Source organism: Cervus canadensis, chromosome 2 (genome assembly GCF_019320065.1).
Source record: "Cervus canadensis isolate Bull #8, Minnesota chromosome 2, ASM1932006v1, whole genome shotgun sequence".
Lineage (NCBI taxonomy): Eukaryota > Metazoa > Chordata > Mammalia > Artiodactyla > Cervidae > Cervus > Cervus canadensis.
This window is the reverse complement of record NC_057387.1, coordinates 88564840-88583349: the sequence shown is the minus strand read 5'-3', so window position 1 is coordinate 88583349 and position 18510 is coordinate 88564840. Positions and strand designations below refer to the sequence as shown.

Below are 18510 nucleotides of genomic sequence, written 5' to 3'. Positions count from 1 at the left end.
CAACTTCCTGGTAGAGGTTTGGAAAATTATGTGAAATGGCTCCAGAGAAAAGCTAGAACACCACCCTACTCAAAGGGCAAGATTTTAATGGGCTTGAGTATAGCAAGAGTATGAAAAGTTCATTGATATTCTTTTAAATTCAACATTGCTTTTAGCTTGTCAGAAACTCCCACTTGTCACGTTTTAGTCTAGTATTAATAAAGAATATCCGTAATTATCTTAAAAGGCTATTGAAGTGTTCCTCCCTTTTCTAACCACATATCTGTGTGAGTTCAGATTTGCTTTGCAGAATTCAACCTAAAAAATAATGCCAAAAGTTGGATGAAGAATCAGCTGTGTCAGATGTAAGAATTCACCTGCCTCTTATGAAAGCAGACATTAAATAGAATTGCATATTTGCAAAACAATTGCCCCTGATCAGTTTTTCTTGGGAGATATAATAATTTTCATAAAATTATTTGTTAGCATGTAATGGTTTTTTTTGAGTGAATTGAAAGTTATTTTAAATATCCTATTATAAGTGTTAATAGGGAAAATATTGTAACTATTATCATCATAATCAAAGATACTGGTATCTTCAGTGATTTTTAAAATTGTAAAGCGGTCTTGAGACTAAAAAGTTTTAAGAATTACTGGTTCTAATCATTGAGCACTAAGAGCTTCTAACAACACAAAGAGAGAAAATCATACGCTTCCTGATGAAAGAATATACCACTACTGATAGTTTTGACAAAGAGATAGAGTGAGTCTGCAAGATTCTGGATCCAGCTGTCAATCTGTGGGACAGAGAACAGAGGAACAGGATGAACTGCATGAATATGCAATCTGCAAAGTCCAGACTGTGGGAAACCACAGTCCCAACAGTCTGGGTCTTTAACAGATGTGTTGAGAGGAAAAAAATGTAGTGGAGAGGAACCTTAAATTAAAAAAGAATTTAAAAAGCCCATAATTTTTTTTAAAGTCAAGGCCGAAATATAGTGTCCACAGACACTTTGATGATAAAACTACGAGCTACTACAAGGAAATGATTATTATAAGAATCAGGAGAATAATTACCCTTACTCTGAGGTGGGGTTGAGATAAGGGACAGCGTGTTTAGAGGATTTTGTGGAGTAGCAGGGAAAGTTCAGTTTTTTAGTTTGTATGGTTGTTGTCAAAACTAAAGGTAGAAACTAGGGAAAATGTTAGGGCAGATTTTAATCAATAGTTCAGTACAGTTGCTCAGTTGTGTCCGATTCTTTGCATCCCCATGGACTGCAGCATGCCAGGCCTTGCTGTCCATCACCAACTCCCAGAGCTTACTCAAACTCATGTCCATCGAGTCAGTGATTCCATCCAACTGTCTCATCCTCTGTCATCCCCTTTTCCCCCCACCTTCAATCTTTCCCAGCATCAGAGTCTTTTCTAGTGAGTCGGTTCTTCTTATTAGGTGGCCAAAGTATTGGAATTTCAGCTTCAACATCAGTCCTTCCAATGAACACCCAGGACTGATCTCCTTTAGGATGAACTGGTTGGATCTCCTTGCAGTCCAAGGGACTCTCAAGGGTCTTCTCCAACACCAGAGTTCAAAGCACTCAGCTTTCTTTATAGTCCAACTCTCACATCCATGCATGACTACTGAAAAAACTATAGTTTTGACTAGACGGATCTTTGTCAGCAAAGTAATATCCTGCTTTTTAATATGCTGTATATGTTGATCAGATCTTTTCTTCCAAGGAGCAAGCGTCTTTTAATTTTATGGCTGAAGTCATCATCTACAGTGATTTTGGAGCCCCCTAAAATAAAGTCTCTCACTGTTTCCATTGTTTCTCCATCTATTTGCCATGAAGTGTTGGGGCTGGATGCCATGATCTTAGTTTTCTGAATGTCGAGTTTTAATCCAACTTTTTCACTCTCCTCTTTCACTTTCATCAAGAGGGCTCTTTAGTTCTTCTTCACTTTCTGCCATAAGTGTGGTGTCATCTGCTTATCTGAGGTTATTGATATTTCTCCTGATCCTTGCTATTAATCAATAGTTCAGTTCAGTTCAGTTCATTTTAGTCGCTCAGTTGTGTCCGACTCTTTGTGACCCCATGAACCGCAGTACGCCAGGCCTCCCTGTCCATCACCAACTCCCAGAGTCCACCCAAACCCATGTTCATCGAGTCAGTGATGCCATCCAACCATCTCATCCTCTGTCGTTCCCTTCTCCTCCTGCCCTCAATCTTTCCTAGCATCAGGGCCTTTTCAAATGAGTCAGCTCTCGCATCAGATGACAAAAGTATTGGAGTTTCAGCTTCAACATCAGTCCTTCCAATAAACGCCCAGGACTGATCTCCTTTAGGATGGACTGGTTGGATCTCCTTGCAGTCCAAGACGTTATTGGGAAGGGGCGCCCAGGTATAGAGCAGTAGGGTAAAGGAACCCAGGAGAACTGCTCTGCCATGTGGCTCGCAGTCTTGAGTTTTATGGTGATGGGATTCGTTTCCGGGTTGTCTTTGGTCGATCCTTCGGACTCAGAGTCTTTCCTGGTGGTGCACGCATTGGTCAGCCAAGATGGATGCCAGTGAAAAGGATTCTGGGAGGTGGTCAGACACGTGGTATCTCCTTTTGACTTTCCCCAAACTCTTCTGGTTAGTGGTGGCTTATTAGTTCTGTGCTACTTACCAGAACCTCCTGTTGTAAAATAACTCACACAAATGGTTACTGTGGTGCCTGGCCAGAGTGGGCGGTTTCAGTCAGTGTGCTTCCCCTAACAGTAATTGTTTCAAAGGAGCATATTTATGGTAATTGTTTTAACATTAAAACTGTTCTATCATTTGTATCATTTCTATTGATTGATTAATACACTCTTTACGAACTGTACTCTTCTGTTTCATTGCATGTGTCATAACTTGTGATTGAATGTTAAACATTATGAATTTTAATTTGTTGGGTGTAAATGGAATTTTTATATTCCATTAACTATTTAGGAGTTTGTTCTGGGATAGTTGTTTTTTAGAAGTGGTTTGATCCTTTTGAGATTTGCTCTTATGTTTTGTTAGGCAGAGTCCAGAACAGACCTTATTTTTCCAAGGCTGAACTGATGCTGCTATTCAAGCAGTAACCTCAGGATTCCACTGTTGCTCTTTGTGTTAGGAGATCTTTCCATTGTGGTTTTGAGAGTAAAACTATTCCTGGCACTATAGGAACTTTTTTCAGAGAGCTCTCCCTCTGTTCTCTCCATTACTCTATGAGTTCTTTCAGAGATCCCTGTACTAAGCTTTATGTTGCCGTTGTCTGAAAACAGTTGCTTTGTATATTTTGTTCAGGTTTTAAAATGTTTAAGACAAAAAAAAAAAAATGTTTAAGACAGAAGGGTAAATCTGTAGTCCATCATGACTACAAGCAGAAGTATATATAATTGTTTTCATTAACATTCCTTTTCAACTTAGATAAGAAAATTTTCTGTATTAAACATTTTTTAAAATTTATTTTAACAGAAAAAAATCCACTGATGAAAATCCAAACATAATTTTATATACTTATTTTAAAGATTTCTGTGTTCACAGATTCCCAGAAAACATCTGTCAACTCATTTTATCTTTATCCTTTGGATTGGTAAGTTGATATCATATCTAACTAACTAATTTTCCTTGTGTAAGCCTATACTTTCTTAATCTTATTTTTTATATTTATTCATTTGTTTGGCTGCACCGGGTCTTAGATCCTGCACACAGGATCTTTGATCTTCATTATGGTGTGTAGGCTCTTTTAGTTACAGCGTGTGCATTCTAGTTCCCTGACTACATTGATTAAAAAGATGCATAATTTGAGAGTTGTGAGTTAAGTTTTATTTGGGGCAAAATCAGGACTGCAGCCCAGGAGGGAGCACTTCAGATAGGTCTGAGAGACTGCTCCAAAGATGCAGTCAGGGAAGGTCAATATATGAGATTTCAGTGAAGTGGGAGTTCGGTACAGTCAAGCTTACTTTGTAAAAGGTTTTCTGCTAGTCAGGAGGAGCTGATATCACCAGGAAGGGATTTAGTGCTTTTCTAGATATGAAGAGATATAAAGATTGTTATCATGAATCAGTTCCTGAAAATCTAACTGTCTAAACACCTGTTCCACCAGATTCCCTGGAGCACAGAGTGCCTCACTCCACCGTGACCTCCCTCTAGGGGAGGTGTTAAAGGTGGACAGCTGCAGCAGCACAGGGTTCAATCTCCACAGAGACAGATGGCAAATGCTTTGTTAGATGGGTAAAACTAAGGCACAAAGAGAGAGGTCAGCCTCAAAGTCTGTAGGAAGAGTCCAGTGCCTGAGTTCTTTCCAGCTGTGCTGTCCATCTGTGTGCCCTGAAAGCACTGCCTCCCAGCCACCCCACTGACCTTAGCAGACGCTAAGTTCCGACCCAGAACCCTCTCACCTCTATTCCTCGGTCAATGGCAACTTTGCTCAGCCGCACAGCGATGGGGGCCTAGGGAAAAGCAAGCGCTTGGTTGAGGAGGGGATCAGTTGGTGCTCACAGTTAGGCACATACGCTCCATGATGGCGGAAGAGGTCTGGGTAGAAATCCAGCTATTCTAGTGACAGTGTTTACTTTTGTTAGTGTTATACCTACTAATTAGCTGATGTTCCTTTTCAATAATGAAGGAAGCCTGACTGATGCCTAATCCTCCTAGTGCTGACCATCTGGAATTCTTGTCATTTAATACATCCCGCCAGCATGTACAACATACTCCACTGTACACATGCTTTCCCACCCACAGACTTGTCTAATGGTCACAGGCTGCTCCCCATCCCTTCAGGATAGGTTCAAGTGAGGCTCAGGGTGGTGAAACACCTGGCCATGTTTGTCCAGTGAGTCAGTGGTGAAGCTTAGATCTGATTCCCAGTCACCTTTCCCATTGCTGCTCCCTTCTCTACCCCTCTCATCTCAACAAATGCAAGCCTCCACTGAAAGCATGTTTTACCCCAGTAGGGTGAAAAAAGGTCAGTATTAGGAACTTGGATTTTGGACTCTGACAGGCCTGGGCTGAAATCCTGAGGGGTATTTTGTAGGGCCAGTTGGAAGCAAGAGCACCAAAGTGACCATCTTTGCCTCTTTGGTCTTGCTTCTAGTTATTTTGTGCCACTGCAGGTCTGGCTCTCCATCCCCCACCGCACTTCCAGGCAAGGAGTGCGTTTGCCTCCTATTTTGTTCACATTGTATTATTTGAAGGTTTTGTAAGACTTTATCAGGAAAAGAACAGTTTAAAAAGCCCGTTAGCATGGAAGGCGTAAATTAAAAACTAGCTACATAAAGATAAAAGAACTTCAGACTGGGAAAAATACCACAGATTCAAGCAAAAATCAAGAACCGGGAAAATAGATTTGTGATATTGTGACAGAGCTTTTCCTTTACAAAAAGTGGTATAATTTTTTTTTAAGCATTCACACAGTATGGAAAGGTAGTTGAAAAAACAGACATGAGGTATGCTCAGCTTTACATTTAAAGAAACATAAATAAAACAGTTAGGTGCTCCTTTTCACCTCACGCTTGGAAACTGTAAAAGGTTGGTAATGCCCATTATTATTGAGATTTAGGAAACAAGTATTTGCATACATAACTGAATGGTGAGTGAACTGGTACAATGCTTCAGGAGGACAATTTGACAAGAACAGGCAAATTAGATAGATGCCCATGCTCTTTCATGTAACTCCACATAGGCATCTGCCCTACAGATGCACTTTCAGGAGTATACACTAAGATGTCCAAAGTTATGCATTCCAGCTATTTTTCAGGAGCTTAAAGAAGTCAATAATGTGATGTCCTCATTGGAGTACTGGTTAAATGATGGCACACCCATACCATTAATGAAAAAGTGTGCAGTTTAAATGAAGAGGTTAGTAAGTATGTGCTGAAATGGGTAACTCTCCAGATATTAGGTGAAAAAAGGAAGCTGCATAGTGCTGTGTATATTATTCCATTTGTGTAGAAGGTGTTGGTATGATGTGTCTTTGGGGAGAAGGGTCAAGAGAATGGAGAACTTCACTTTTTGTTTTATACTTTTCCATACTTATTGAATTCTTTTCTGTGCATAGTTTATGTTTTTAAACGTCAGTTAGAACTAGACTAGCCTTTAAAGATGTGTTCCTTGTCCCCTAAATTGTCGTAAAGGAATTTAGAATTATTAAATATGTGAGTATATGTGCACATTTTACATGTACAATGAAAATTTCTGGAAGAGTATGAAAACTGTTAACACTGGTCATCTCTGGGGAGTGTGACTGGGGAATTGAGGAATGTTTTGGTGACCAACTGTCCTGGTTTGCCAGTGACTGAAGTGTTGTTTTAGGATGTGAGACTTTTCACTTTGAACCTGGACAGCCCCAGGATAACAGGATCACCCTACTTTTGATTTTTACTCTATATCCTTTGATTTGCTTGTTATGAATGTGTATTATTTAACTACTGATTTCTCATCAGAGAAAATTAAAAACTATATAGCCATGTTGTCTCTGTGTTGAAAACACACATATTTATGTTTCTGAGTGTGTCTGTGCATGTATGCATAATTGTAGTTGAGCCTTGAACAGCCTGGAGCTTAGGGGAACTGATCATTCATGCCATAGAAAATCTGTACATAACTTTATAGCCAACCCTCCCTGTAAAGAGTTCTGCATCCACAAATTCAACCAACCTTGGATCATGTAGTACTGTAGTATGTATTTAGTGGGAAAAAAAAATCCATGTATAAGTGAACCTGCACAGTTCCAACCTGTGGTGTTCAAGGTAACACTGTGTGAAGTAGATCAATTAGAAATATGATGGATCATTTTATGTTATTTGGAAATGAGAACAGTGAGGCACAGTTGCTATAGGATGTTCCATTCCTTTGGTGTTCCATGGAAAATGTAGCCAAATCCATATTCCTAGTGTAAAGTATATTTACCCCTTAAAGGGAAAATCTGAGTGTTAATTTGTGGAGCTTGTGTTTATTGACAGACTCTTTTGGTCTGAAGGAGATGGGAATACCAGACCATCTGACCTGTCTCTTGAGAAACCTGTATGCAGGTCAGGAAGCAACAGTTAGAACTGGACATGGAACAACAGACTGGTTCCAAATAGGAAAAGGAGTATGTCAAGGCTGTATATTGTCACCCTGCTTATTTAACTTATATGCAGAGTACATCATGAGAAACGCTGGGCTGGAAGAAGCACAAGCTGGAATCAAGATTGCTGGGAGAAATATCAATAACCTCAGATATGCAGATGACACCACCCTTATGGCAGAGAGTGAAGAGGAACTAAAAAGCCTCTTGATGAAAGTGAAAGAGGAGAGTGAAAAAGTTGGCTTAAAGCTTAACATTTAGAAAATGGCATGGCATTTAGAAAATGACCAGATCATGGCATCTGGTCCCATCACCTCATGGGAAATAGATGGGGAGACAGTGGAAACAGTGTCAGACTTTATTTTTTTGGGCTCCAAAGTCATTGCAGATGGTGACTGCAGCCATGAAATTAAAAGACGCTTACTCCTTGGAAGGAAAGTAATGACCAATCTAGACAGCATATTAAAAAGCAGAGACATTACTTTGCCAACAAAGGTCCGTCTGGTCAAGGCTATGGTTTTTCCAGTGGTCATGTATGGATGTGAGTGTTGGACTGTGAAGAAAGCTGAGCGCCGAAAAATTGTTGCTTTTGAACTATGGTGTTGGAGAAGACTCTGCAAGGAGATCCAACCAGTCCATCCTAAAAGAGATAAGTCCTGGGTGTTCATTGGAAGGACTGATGCTGAAGCTGAAACTCCAATACTTTGGCCACCTCATGCAAAGAGCTGACTCATTGGAAAAGACCCTGATGCTGGGAGGGATTGGGGGCAGGAGGAGAAGGGGGGAGACAGAGGATGAGATGGCTGGATGGCATCACTGACTCGATGGGCATGAGTTTGAGTAAACTCCGGGAGTTTGTGATGGACAGGGAGGCCTGGCGTGCTGCGATTCACGGGGTTGCAAAGAGTCAGATACGACTGAGCAACTGAACTGAACTTTGGGCTGTAGGGCTTCCCTGGTGGCTCAGACAGTAAAGAGTCTGTCTGCAATGTGGGAGACTTGGGTTTGATCCCTGAGTTGGGAAGATCCCCTGGAGAAGAAATGGCAACCCACTCCAGTGCTCTTGCATGGAAAATTCCATAGATGGAGGAGCCTGGTAGGCTACAGTCCACGGGGTCGCAAAGAGTCAGACACGACTGAGAGACTTCACTTTCTTTTTGGGGTGTATGTAATTTCTTGAGCATTTTGACTCCCTGATCTTGGTAGTTTCCCCACTAGAGGGCAGGCATCTACCACAGTATCTCTTGCACTCACCTCAGGGAGGAGCCTGGTAGGCTGCAGTCAATGGGGTCGCTAAGATCCGGACACGACTAAGCGACTTCACTTTCATTTTCACTTTCACGCATTCGAGAAGGAAATGGCAACCCACTCCAGTATTCTTGCCTGGAGAATCCCAGGGACGGGGGAGCCTGGTGGGCTGCGGTCTATGGGGTAGCACAGAGTCGGACACGACTGAAGTGACTTAGCAGCAGCATAGGGAATCTTAATACTTGGCACTCAGTGGCACTCAGTAACTCCCCTGGAAGTTAAACAGGTTGCATCAGAATGTCCCAGCATTTGCATTAGTGATATTCTAGTACTAGTTTTCGGTATGATGTTGATTTGGTGTAGAAAGTGAAAGTCCATCAGTTGTGTCCAACTCTGCAAATTCTCCAGGCCAGAATACAGGAGTGGGTAGCCTTTCCCTTCTCCAGGGGATCTTCCCAACCCAGGGATCACATCCAGCTCTCCTGCATCGCAGGCAGATTCTTTACCAGCTGAGCCACAAGGGAAGCCCAAGACTACTGGAGGGGGTAGCCTATCCCTCCTGTAGCGGATCTTACCAACTGAGGAATCGAATAGTGGTCTCCTGCATTGCAGGCGATTCTTTACCAACTGAGCTATTAGGGAAGTCCCTTGGTGTAGAAAGCTACTTTTAAATAATGAAATACTAGTAATTAAAAAAATACCATTATTTCATATGGAAAAATCTGAAGCCTGAATCATCTTGAGATCAAGCTCAAAGTCCCAGTTATTTATTTTATGCAAAAAGACAAGCCCTATACAAATAGGCGCCCCTCACTCCATGGAAGTGTAATCAGCTACTACCCTGAGTTACTCAGAGTTTTGTATCAGTTGAGAGACTTTCTGACCAAGTATAAGAGAAACTGACATCAGTAAAATAAACAGCATCTGACTCTCCATTTATATGTGATGAAACTATAAACAAGAAATGAAGACAAAACAAATGCTTTTAAACCAAACTTACCATCAGTTTTTATAGTCCTTGCCCTCAAGTAACTAAGCAAGTAAGTAAGTAAAGATATCAAAATTATAAAAAGAGGCAGGATTATTTAAAGGGAGACTTTTTTTCTCCTAAAATAAGATAACTCTTTTTTACTTTTTGTGATTAATTCAAATACTTTTCTGTTAATAATATTAAAATGATAGAATATAGTTAACATTTTTATATTTGACCTTTGTCATATGTCTTTAATTTTTTGTATTTGAAATCCATTAAAGATTTAGTTTGTTCTTTAAAAATTTTCTCATGTTCTGCATTCTTTAAAATACTAGTTATTATATGTATTTCTGTATTATGCAGAATGAATGCCAAAATAGTGTCTGTCTTTGTGGTGGTGCATTCACTTTCTTTTACTTTGATGAGCAGTCACTTAACTTTGTTGGATCTGTTATAGCACAGACACGACAGGGATAATCACCTCAACTTGATTGTTCTAACATTGGGACACTGGATTGTTAGTACCCAGGATTGTTTGCGTCTGATTGTGTCTGAAGGATGAGGGTGCGCCATATGGGCTCAGTCAGTATTACAACTTAACAAAACCTGGCTCCATTTCAGCTGCTTGCCTATCTTTGTGGAAACTTGGGACCTCCCTCTGGCTCTCAGAGAAGTGAGAAGCCAGTGGAGCCTCTCAGATACTTGGAGACTACATGTAGGCAGATACTTGGAGATTACATGTAGGCAGGGCCTAACCTACTCCCTGGGTACCTAAACTTTTGGGGAGACTATGCTAATAGGCTATTTGAATTAACAAAAATGTATGGGTCTTAACATATGTCCTATATCATGTATTTCAAGTGCTTTTCCACCACGTAGTGTGGTTGAAAGATGGGCTGGTAGTTCTTTATCTGCTTAAGAATCTTGCATTTTCAATTTTGGGACACATTCATGCTTTACTGTCCAGTACAATAGCCAGCAGCCAAATGTGTCTATTAGCATTAAAATATGGGAACTGTAATTGAGAAATTAAAATTTTAATTTAAGTAATGTGGCTAGTGGGGCTTCCCAGGTAGCTCAAGGGTAAAAAACTGCTTGGCAAGCAGGAGCCTCAGGTTCAGTCCCTGGGTTGGGAAGATCCCCTGAAGAAGGAAATGGTAGCCCACTCCAGTATTCTTGCCGGTAAAATACCATGGACAAGAGGAGTCTGGTGGGCTACAGTCTGTGGGGTCACACAGAGTTGGACATAGCAACCAAACATGTGGCTAGTGACTGCCTTAGTGGATGGCACAGATAGAGATCATTTGCATCATCTCAGGAAGTTCTGTTTTACAGGCTGTTCTGAGGATTTTCAAGCTTAATTGATCCCAGCCCCTCAGAACTCAATTTTCACTTTAACTTAAAATCTGATTTAGTATTATTTACTAGATGGCTGAATGGAAGCAAAACTACAAAAGATGGTTAATTTTATAAATCTGGGGAAATGGACTTTGTGTGGTTGCATGAGACGTCCTTGCCCCCGGCATCCCCGTCCATGACCCCAGTGGCTCAGGCCCGCTGGGGCAGGATCTCCTGGGCCAGGGCTCGGGCCCGGCAGTAGGCGGCATTGTCCTCCTCATTCTGGGCCACAGCGTGGTTCACCAGCCCCAGAGCCTGGGCCTGCGCCCCACTCAGTCGTTGGCTGTGAAGATGAGCTCCTTCGCCAGGGCCACCCCCAGGCATCGAGGCAGCCTCTGAGTCCCTCCTGCCAGGATGGAGTAGGGGTGGTGAATCCTCATGGGACATGGGGGCCCAGAGGAGGCCCTGGCTGGGAGTCAGCCAAGACCTCTCAGAGGACGAGATTGGGAAGAACTGTTAGGGGTTAGGCTGTTGGGAAGAACCCAGAACATAGGGCAAGAGAGGAAAGTAGGGAATTATGCTGGATAGAGTGGAGTTGAACAGGTAGAGGATGGATGGTGTGTGTTATTACCTGCTCCTGGGAGGAGCCCTCGGGTGGTCTCGATCAGCCCCATGACAGCCGAGGAAGCTGCTTAGACAAAACAGAGTGAAGCCCCAACCCTGTCTTCTAGCACCAGTCCCTGAGGATAAGAGACACTCTGGGCTCTGCTCACCCCTCCAGCCAACACTTCCCTCACGGAGCGGCCATAGCCAGACCTCTCCAGTAGCTGCCTTTGGAAGAGCCCTAGTCTGGAAGTCAGGAGGCCCAACACTCACCCTACTTCCACAACTCACTGAGCAACTCTCTTAGCCTTTCTGAGCCTCATGGACGGGGAAAAAATTGATAACCTCTCTTTTACCTGCTTTATAGAACTGTTTAGGATCAAGTGAGGTCATGGTGCTTGGAACAAGGACGGGTTCCTGGATGGTGCCCAGTACCTATTTGTAAATTAAGGGATTCTCTGTCTCATGCTTCCTTAGCTCAGGTCTGGCCTAGAATGTCAGTGACTCCTGCTTCCACCAGTTTCCCCCCAGGCGTTTGGTCAGCCGGAAATTTTCCTGTATTCTGATCCACATCCTTTTTTCTGAGTTGTACTTCCTGTGAGAAGCCCTCCTTGAGTGTCCCACCCCATAGGCTTCTCCTGAATTCCCTCAACACAGTCCCTGTGAACCATGAAGTATGGGAGGGAGGGGTTTACATTCACCTCCTACCCACCAATCCCTTCAAGTTAGCTCCCCTAAACACAGGCAGGTGAGAACCAGAGTTGGTGCTATGACCTGCCCTGGTATTTGATGGCTTCTCTTTGTTATGCATCATGTGGATATAAAGTCCCTCTATGCCTGGGGCTACATGTTAAAAAAAAAGATCAAAAGTTCTTGCTTGGTGGCACGAGAAAGTGTGGCACCATTATGGCACTCAAATCTTCTCTGATCTGCTCTAAAAAGGGCACACCTAACCACCAAGTCAGCAAGGTTAAAGCAATCAGTTATCTTCATCCTCCCTGCCCTCCACGTTTCGAAGTTCAGTTTCTTTGATCTACTACTGCAAACCTTTGTGGATTCTGATAGAACTACTGTAGGGCACTGTTCCTGCCCAGTCATGCTTGTGATTAACTGGGCATGTAGCAGACTGCCCTCCTGGCTCACCTTTGTTCACAACATGATCGATAAAGCTGGCTTGGACAGAACTGGAAGACTGAAGAGATACGTTTGTCCCCAACCTTCGCTCTCTATGTTCTTTCTAGTTGTGTCAGCAGTTGCCCTGGGGTTGGCATGAGCAGTCCTGAGCTGAGGGCAGCTGACTCTGAGAAGGGACGAGCCCTGTAGTAGTCAGGGGCTGGGCAGTGAGGGGGGAGCCACTACCGCCTGAATTCCTTGGCCCCCACTTTGCCTTTAGTTCTGGGGTTTGTTGGCAAGCTGAGAGCAGTGGCTGACTGCAGAGTCCCCAGAATCAGCTTGTGTCGCTCACTCTTCCCTCCCACCCTCCCACACCTCTCGCTGTACCCGGTACCTGCCACTCGGAGGTCACAGGCCAGGGCAAGTTCCAGGCCTCCACCCAAGGCAAACCCGTCCACAGCGGCAATGGTGGGTGCAGGGAAGGCTGCTGTGGAGACAAAGGACGACGGCTCAGCCTGCGAGGCCCTGGTAGGACCAGGACAGTGTCTCAGGGTAGGAGACGGTCTAGCTGGTTGTGACAGAAGGCTTCACTGGCCCCAAGCTTGGGGACCTCTCCTGGTACCTCAGCCGGGTTATCTTAGCAGTCAGTTTTCCCACTGGGGAAAGTTGTGGGATCAGCTGGGGAACAGGAGTGGGGAGGTGGATGGGCAGGGTGATGCCTGGTCAGGCCCACCCTCCTGTGGGCCTCCCCGGGACCAGCCTTTTTGCTCTCCCTTCTCATTCTGTGTGCTGGGAGCAGAACTGAATCCGACATGGGGAATGCAGACAGGCAAACAGGTGATGACGACTCAGGGTGATCAGTGATCTGAGAAAGGAAGCTTGGATGATGGGCCAGGGGTGGCTTCCTGGAGGAGGAGGCACTGGTGGTCTTAAAGAATGCATAAACAGTTCAGATGGCCTAGGAGGGATATTCCAGAAAAAGGAACAAGCATTTGTCAAAGCCTGCAAGCATGCTTGCTTAAAGTTGACCCTGGCATGGCCAGGCTTGTACCCTGAGCACAGGGGCTGGGGGTCAGATCTAGCAGGGCACTAATGCTGGGGAGCCAGTGCCCTGTGGACCCTTGTGACACCCTCCTCCTTGTAGAATTCCTTGTCCCTGTCCCCTCTCCCTGGGAGAATCATCTCTCCATAGAGCTCACAACAGAAACCATTCTCTCTTTAGAATATGGTGGATTGGTGAGACTGGGATCAGCAGAACCACTGAATGTCCTCCTCCCCCCCACTCCAGAACCCTCACCAATCTCAGTCATCAGGCCTCGGAGCCACTGGACAAAGACCCCCTCTTCTGCTGCACTCATCTGCTCCCGCTCCTTCAGGTCTGCACCTGCAGATGCAAGGGTGACAGTCCTTGGGAAATGACCTGGCACCGAATCCCAGGCTGTCAAAGGATCCAGCAATAGAAACCTGAAGAGAAGCAGCCAGAGAGGAAAGAAAAACACCAAGAAAACTCAGCCAGGGAAGTCCAGGAGGGAGGAGGGTGGTCAAAAAAAGAGAGACACAACAACAACAAAAAGATAAATTAGATTTCATCAAAATTAAAAACTAGTGCATCAAAAGACACTATCAAGAGAGCAAAGACAACCCACGAATGGAAGGAAATACTGGCAAATCATACATCTGGTAAGGAACTGATATCTAGGATATATAAAGACTTCCTACAACTGAAAACAAATACAAAGGACTTCCCTGGTTGTCCAGTGGTTAAGACTACATGATTCCACTGCAAGGGACATGGTTTGATCCCTGGGTGGGGCACTAAGATAATGCAAGCTGTGCAGAGTGGCAAAACGAAACAAAACAAAACACAAAAAACCTCACAAAGGACTTGAATATACATTTCGCCAAGGAAAATAAGCCAGTGGGATTTCCCTGCTAGTCCAGTTGCTAAGATTCTGGCTTTCTATTGCAGGTGGCCCGAGTTCGATCCCTAGTTGGGGAACTAGAGCGCTCGTGCCAGAACTAAGAGGTGGCTTGTCACAATGAAGACTGAAGATCCTGCATCCCTCAAATCAGACCTAGTGCAGCCAAATAAATATTTAAAAAAGAAGATAAGCCAGTAAGCACTGGAAAGTGTGTTCAACATCATTGGGGAAATGCAAATAAAAACCACAAAAGGATATTGCTATGTACCCATTCAGACGGTTATTATAAACAACAAACAAAAAAGTGTTGACATTGGTGTGGAGAACTCTGATGAATGTAAAATGATACAGCTGCTGTGAAAAATATTTTGGTGCTTCCTTCCTCCCAAAGTTCAACATAGGATTACGATATGGTCCAGCCACTTTACTCCTAAGTATATGTCCCAAAGAATTGAAAGCAAGGACTCAAGCAGATACGAGCACACCAATGTTCATAGCAGTATTAATCACAATAGCCAAAATGTGGGAACCACCCAAGTCCATCAACAGATGGATAAACAAAATGTGGAATATATGTGTGAAAGGGAATATTATTCATTTGTAAAAAGGATAGAAATTCTGCAGTATGCTACAACATGGATGAACATGAAGTACATGATGCTAAGTGAAATAAGCAAGCTATGAAAGGACAAATGTATGATTCTACTTGTATGACACAGAGTAGGCAAATTTGTAAAGATAGACAGTAGAATGGAGGTTACTGGGTGTTAGGAAAATGGGGAGGAATTGCTTAATGAGTACATAGTTTACTGAGATGAGGGAATAGTTTTTGAAATGGGTAGTGGTGATTGTTGAATAACCTTGTGAATGTACTTAATGCCAGTGAATTTTACACTTCAGAGTGATTCAAATATAAATTTTGTGTAATGTATATATTTGTGACAACTCAAAAAATACATTAAATAGTAATAAAATTTTATTAACTATTTTTTCCTGTTTTATTGAGAAATAATTGGCATACATCAGGTATAATTATTTTTTAAAAGAAGGGCTTGGTGGGGGAGGCTGAAAGGTCAAGTAGATGAGGAGTGAGTGCAGGGACAGTGGCGTGGGGGTACGCAGGGTCCTGGGTGAGAGAATGACGGTGGAGGGTCATCAGAGGTCAGATGGCAGGAGCCTGAGTCACGAATAAGGGGTGAACACAGTCTCTGCAAGTCCTCGATTATGTGAAAGTCAGTTGGGAGAGCCCTTGGGAGTCTGATTAGTCCTAGCCCCTCAGTGACAAATGGGGAAACTGAGGCCCAGAGAGGGACAGGGACTAGCCCAGGATTCCAGGGCAAATCGGGGGCAGATTCAGACCTCCCGCATGCCCCCTACTTTCCTGTTCTTCGCTGGGGGGATGAGGAGCGGGGTTAACAGTCATGAAGTGACTGTGATGGAAGACGTCAGACCATGGGGGAGCCAAAGGAAGGGGCCGCAGTAGGAGGAGGGCCTCGATCAGGGTCGCGGGGTCAGGCAGACTGGTCTCATACTTCCCTTGCCACCTCCCTCCCCAGGCTGCTCACCGTGATCCTGGCAGTTGAGGTCTGGGGACTGAGCCACATGCCCTTGAAACCACCTAAGAATCACTCGCTTCCCACCCTCGCCCTCTGTAGCCTCTTTCCGTCTCCCCAGTGCCCTCCACAGCCACCCCAGAGTCAGTTCTTTTCTCAACTCTCCTTCACTTGCTTCTTGTTGTGGGCCAGGGATGCGGCATTTCTCATCTTTGAAAGGAAGTGCGTGGGGCTTGCCCTGTTGTGAGGACCAAATGGTGCAGAGACGTGGAAGAGTTTTTTGACAAGGGACTGAGATCTTGTCGGTGGGCGAAGGGGCAGTAAGTCAGTCCTGTCTTGGCCACAGACCTGGTGAGTGTCTTTGGAATCCACTTTCTCATTTCCTCAATGAAGGGTCAGAACAGAAAGAACAAGGATTTGGGGGTCAGAGGGGTCAAGTTCTAACTGAATTCTCACTAGCTGTGTTGCTCTAAGCAAGGAATTGCCCCTCCGCGTTCCCATCTTTCAGTGGGAGTGAGTCCTGTGCTGTGGTCGCTTCAGTCATGTCCGACTCTGTGACCCTGTGGACTGTAGCCCGCCAGGCTCCTCTGCCCATGGGGATTCTGCAGGCGAGAATACTGGAGTGGGTTGCAATTTCCTCCTCCAGGGGATGTACCCAACTCAGGATGGAACCCGTGTCTCCTGTGTCACCAGGCGGGTTCATTAGCAATAGCGCCACCTGGGAAGCCCTGACTCTTGTGCTAGAAATGACTGAAGTATCCCCTAAATGCAGGCCGGTGGGAGCCCTGCTGAGCCCCGGGTTGGGGGCAAGGAAGAAAACCCACCTGCTCGGAACACACCCTTCACTCCACTCCTGAAGATCAGGACACGCACTTGCTGGTCCTCCCAAAGCTGGGCCAGAGCTTCCAGCAGCTACAGAAAACACCTAATCAGATACCTCCCAGCTCATCCCCAGCCCACCCTGGTGCCTGCCCTTACTCACCTGACTGACGAATATGTTCCCCAGGGAATTGCTCTCAGGTCTCGACCGGACCGTGTTATAGCTCTTAGATAAATCAGTGTTACCGCTCAGTGTTACAGCTCTATTTTATTTAGATAATGGCAGGAAAATCCATCTTCGAGGCATGAGGGCACGTCGATCCAAAGACGCGAAGAGAAGAGTGCCCCATAGCGTGGGAGAGAGAGAGAGAGAGAAGAGGACTTTGGTTCCTCTTTTTATATGTTTCTCTGTCCCTGGACCTGTCTTATGTAAATTGGGCCAGCCAGGAGTGTTGTTTGTTTTACCTGAGGTTCTCACCCCGGTCCTCGGACCTTCCTTTGTTCTATATTCGCGGGCTTTTCCCTTCCAGGTCTTTTAGCGACTGCCATTCTGGACTCCTTTTCCCTATTCTAACTACCTAACATTCCCCCCTCAAGAGATGGGAGGCCCAATTCTTTGGGAATAGGGACGTCGAGGTCTCTCTGGCTACTTCCTGCTGAACTGGGATGGCGAGGGGCATTGGGCCTCTCCCTCTTGCTAGTCTCAAGCCTCAGAGTCTTCGTAGTGGTGTCCACCTAAGGGTGAGTGATATTTTCTGTGGTCAGCTGTAGTTTTACATCTTTGTTGAACTGGCACTGCATGTTGCAGCTTGACCTGGGCAGAGACAAGACAGGTTAGACAATTGACAGTACATGGAACAATCATTAGCATCATCAGTATGGCATAACAAGGACTAGTAGGGGCATTAGCCAATTTTAAATTTACATCGCCAGGATGGCTCAGGTCTCTCCTTGTTCTGAGATCAGAAGATCTATCTCCTGTCTGTTTTGGAGTATTATTTCTGCCAAGCTGTGTTGGCTCTTTAGAACTGTCTTGAGAAATCTTATCCCCAGAGACCAGATTTTGGGGTTGTTTATTAGAATGGCACTCATTTGTAGTCCTGAATAGGTAGCTGAGATCTCCCAGGGGCTCACAGGTGTATTGAGTGTCTTCTTCTGTTTTCTTCCACGGCTTGACTCGTGAGTAGTGAATCCACGAGTCGTGTCCTGGCACCTTGACTGCTATGGGAGTAGAAAGTGTTACAGGGTAGGGGCCCTTCCATGTGGGCTGGAGTTGAGCCTTTGGGGACCCATCTTTCCAGACTTTAATTAAGACTTGAGTCCCTGGAGCATATAGTGGTGACTCCTTAGAGTCTTTTGGGTCCTGGTTCATACCCCACAAGCGTATATCCTGTTGGAATTGCCTAATGGCCATGGTATAAGACTGGAGGGTCTGAACCTCTGGATCTAGGAAGAGGTCATTGACATAAACAAAAGGTCTCCTGTATAGCATCTCATAAGGACTAAAACCAACCTGTTCCTTAGGAGCAATACGGGTACGGAGGAGAGCTATTGGTAAAGCCCCCTTCCATCCCAGGAAGGTCTCTTGGGTTATCTTTTTTATTGCTGATTTTAAGAATTGGTTGGCTCTTTCTGCTTTTCCTGAAGACTGAGGCCTCCAGGCCCAATGGAGATAATAAGTAATGCCCAATGCTTTAGAGACTCCTTGGGTGATCTTAGAAGTAAATGATGTCCCATTGTCACTTTGTAATGACCTGGGTAGACCAAACCTTGGAATGATTTCATGGAGCAGTTTTTTTTTTTTTTTTTTTTACCACCTCCTCAGCCTTCTCAGTCTGGGTGGGAAAGCCTTCAATCCATCTTGTGAATGTATCTATCATGACTA

The 18510-nt window shown here is 44.4% G+C and overlaps 1 protein-coding gene across 1 annotated transcript; it reads right to left on the bottom strand.

The window, feature by feature from the left end:
* Positions 1–4299: 4299 nt before the first annotated feature.
* Positions 4300–18196, bottom strand: ECHDC2 (enoyl-CoA hydratase domain containing 2). The gene is given in 9 exon segments (XM_043449344.1): positions 4300–4438; positions 10817–10959; positions 10962–11021; positions 11247–11303; positions 12726–12818; positions 13629–13715; positions 16631–16718; positions 16789–16849; positions 18159–18196. Coding segments are annotated over 9 exon segments (705 nt in total). The 3' UTR covers positions 4300–4360.
* Positions 18197–18510: the final 314 nt, after the last annotated feature.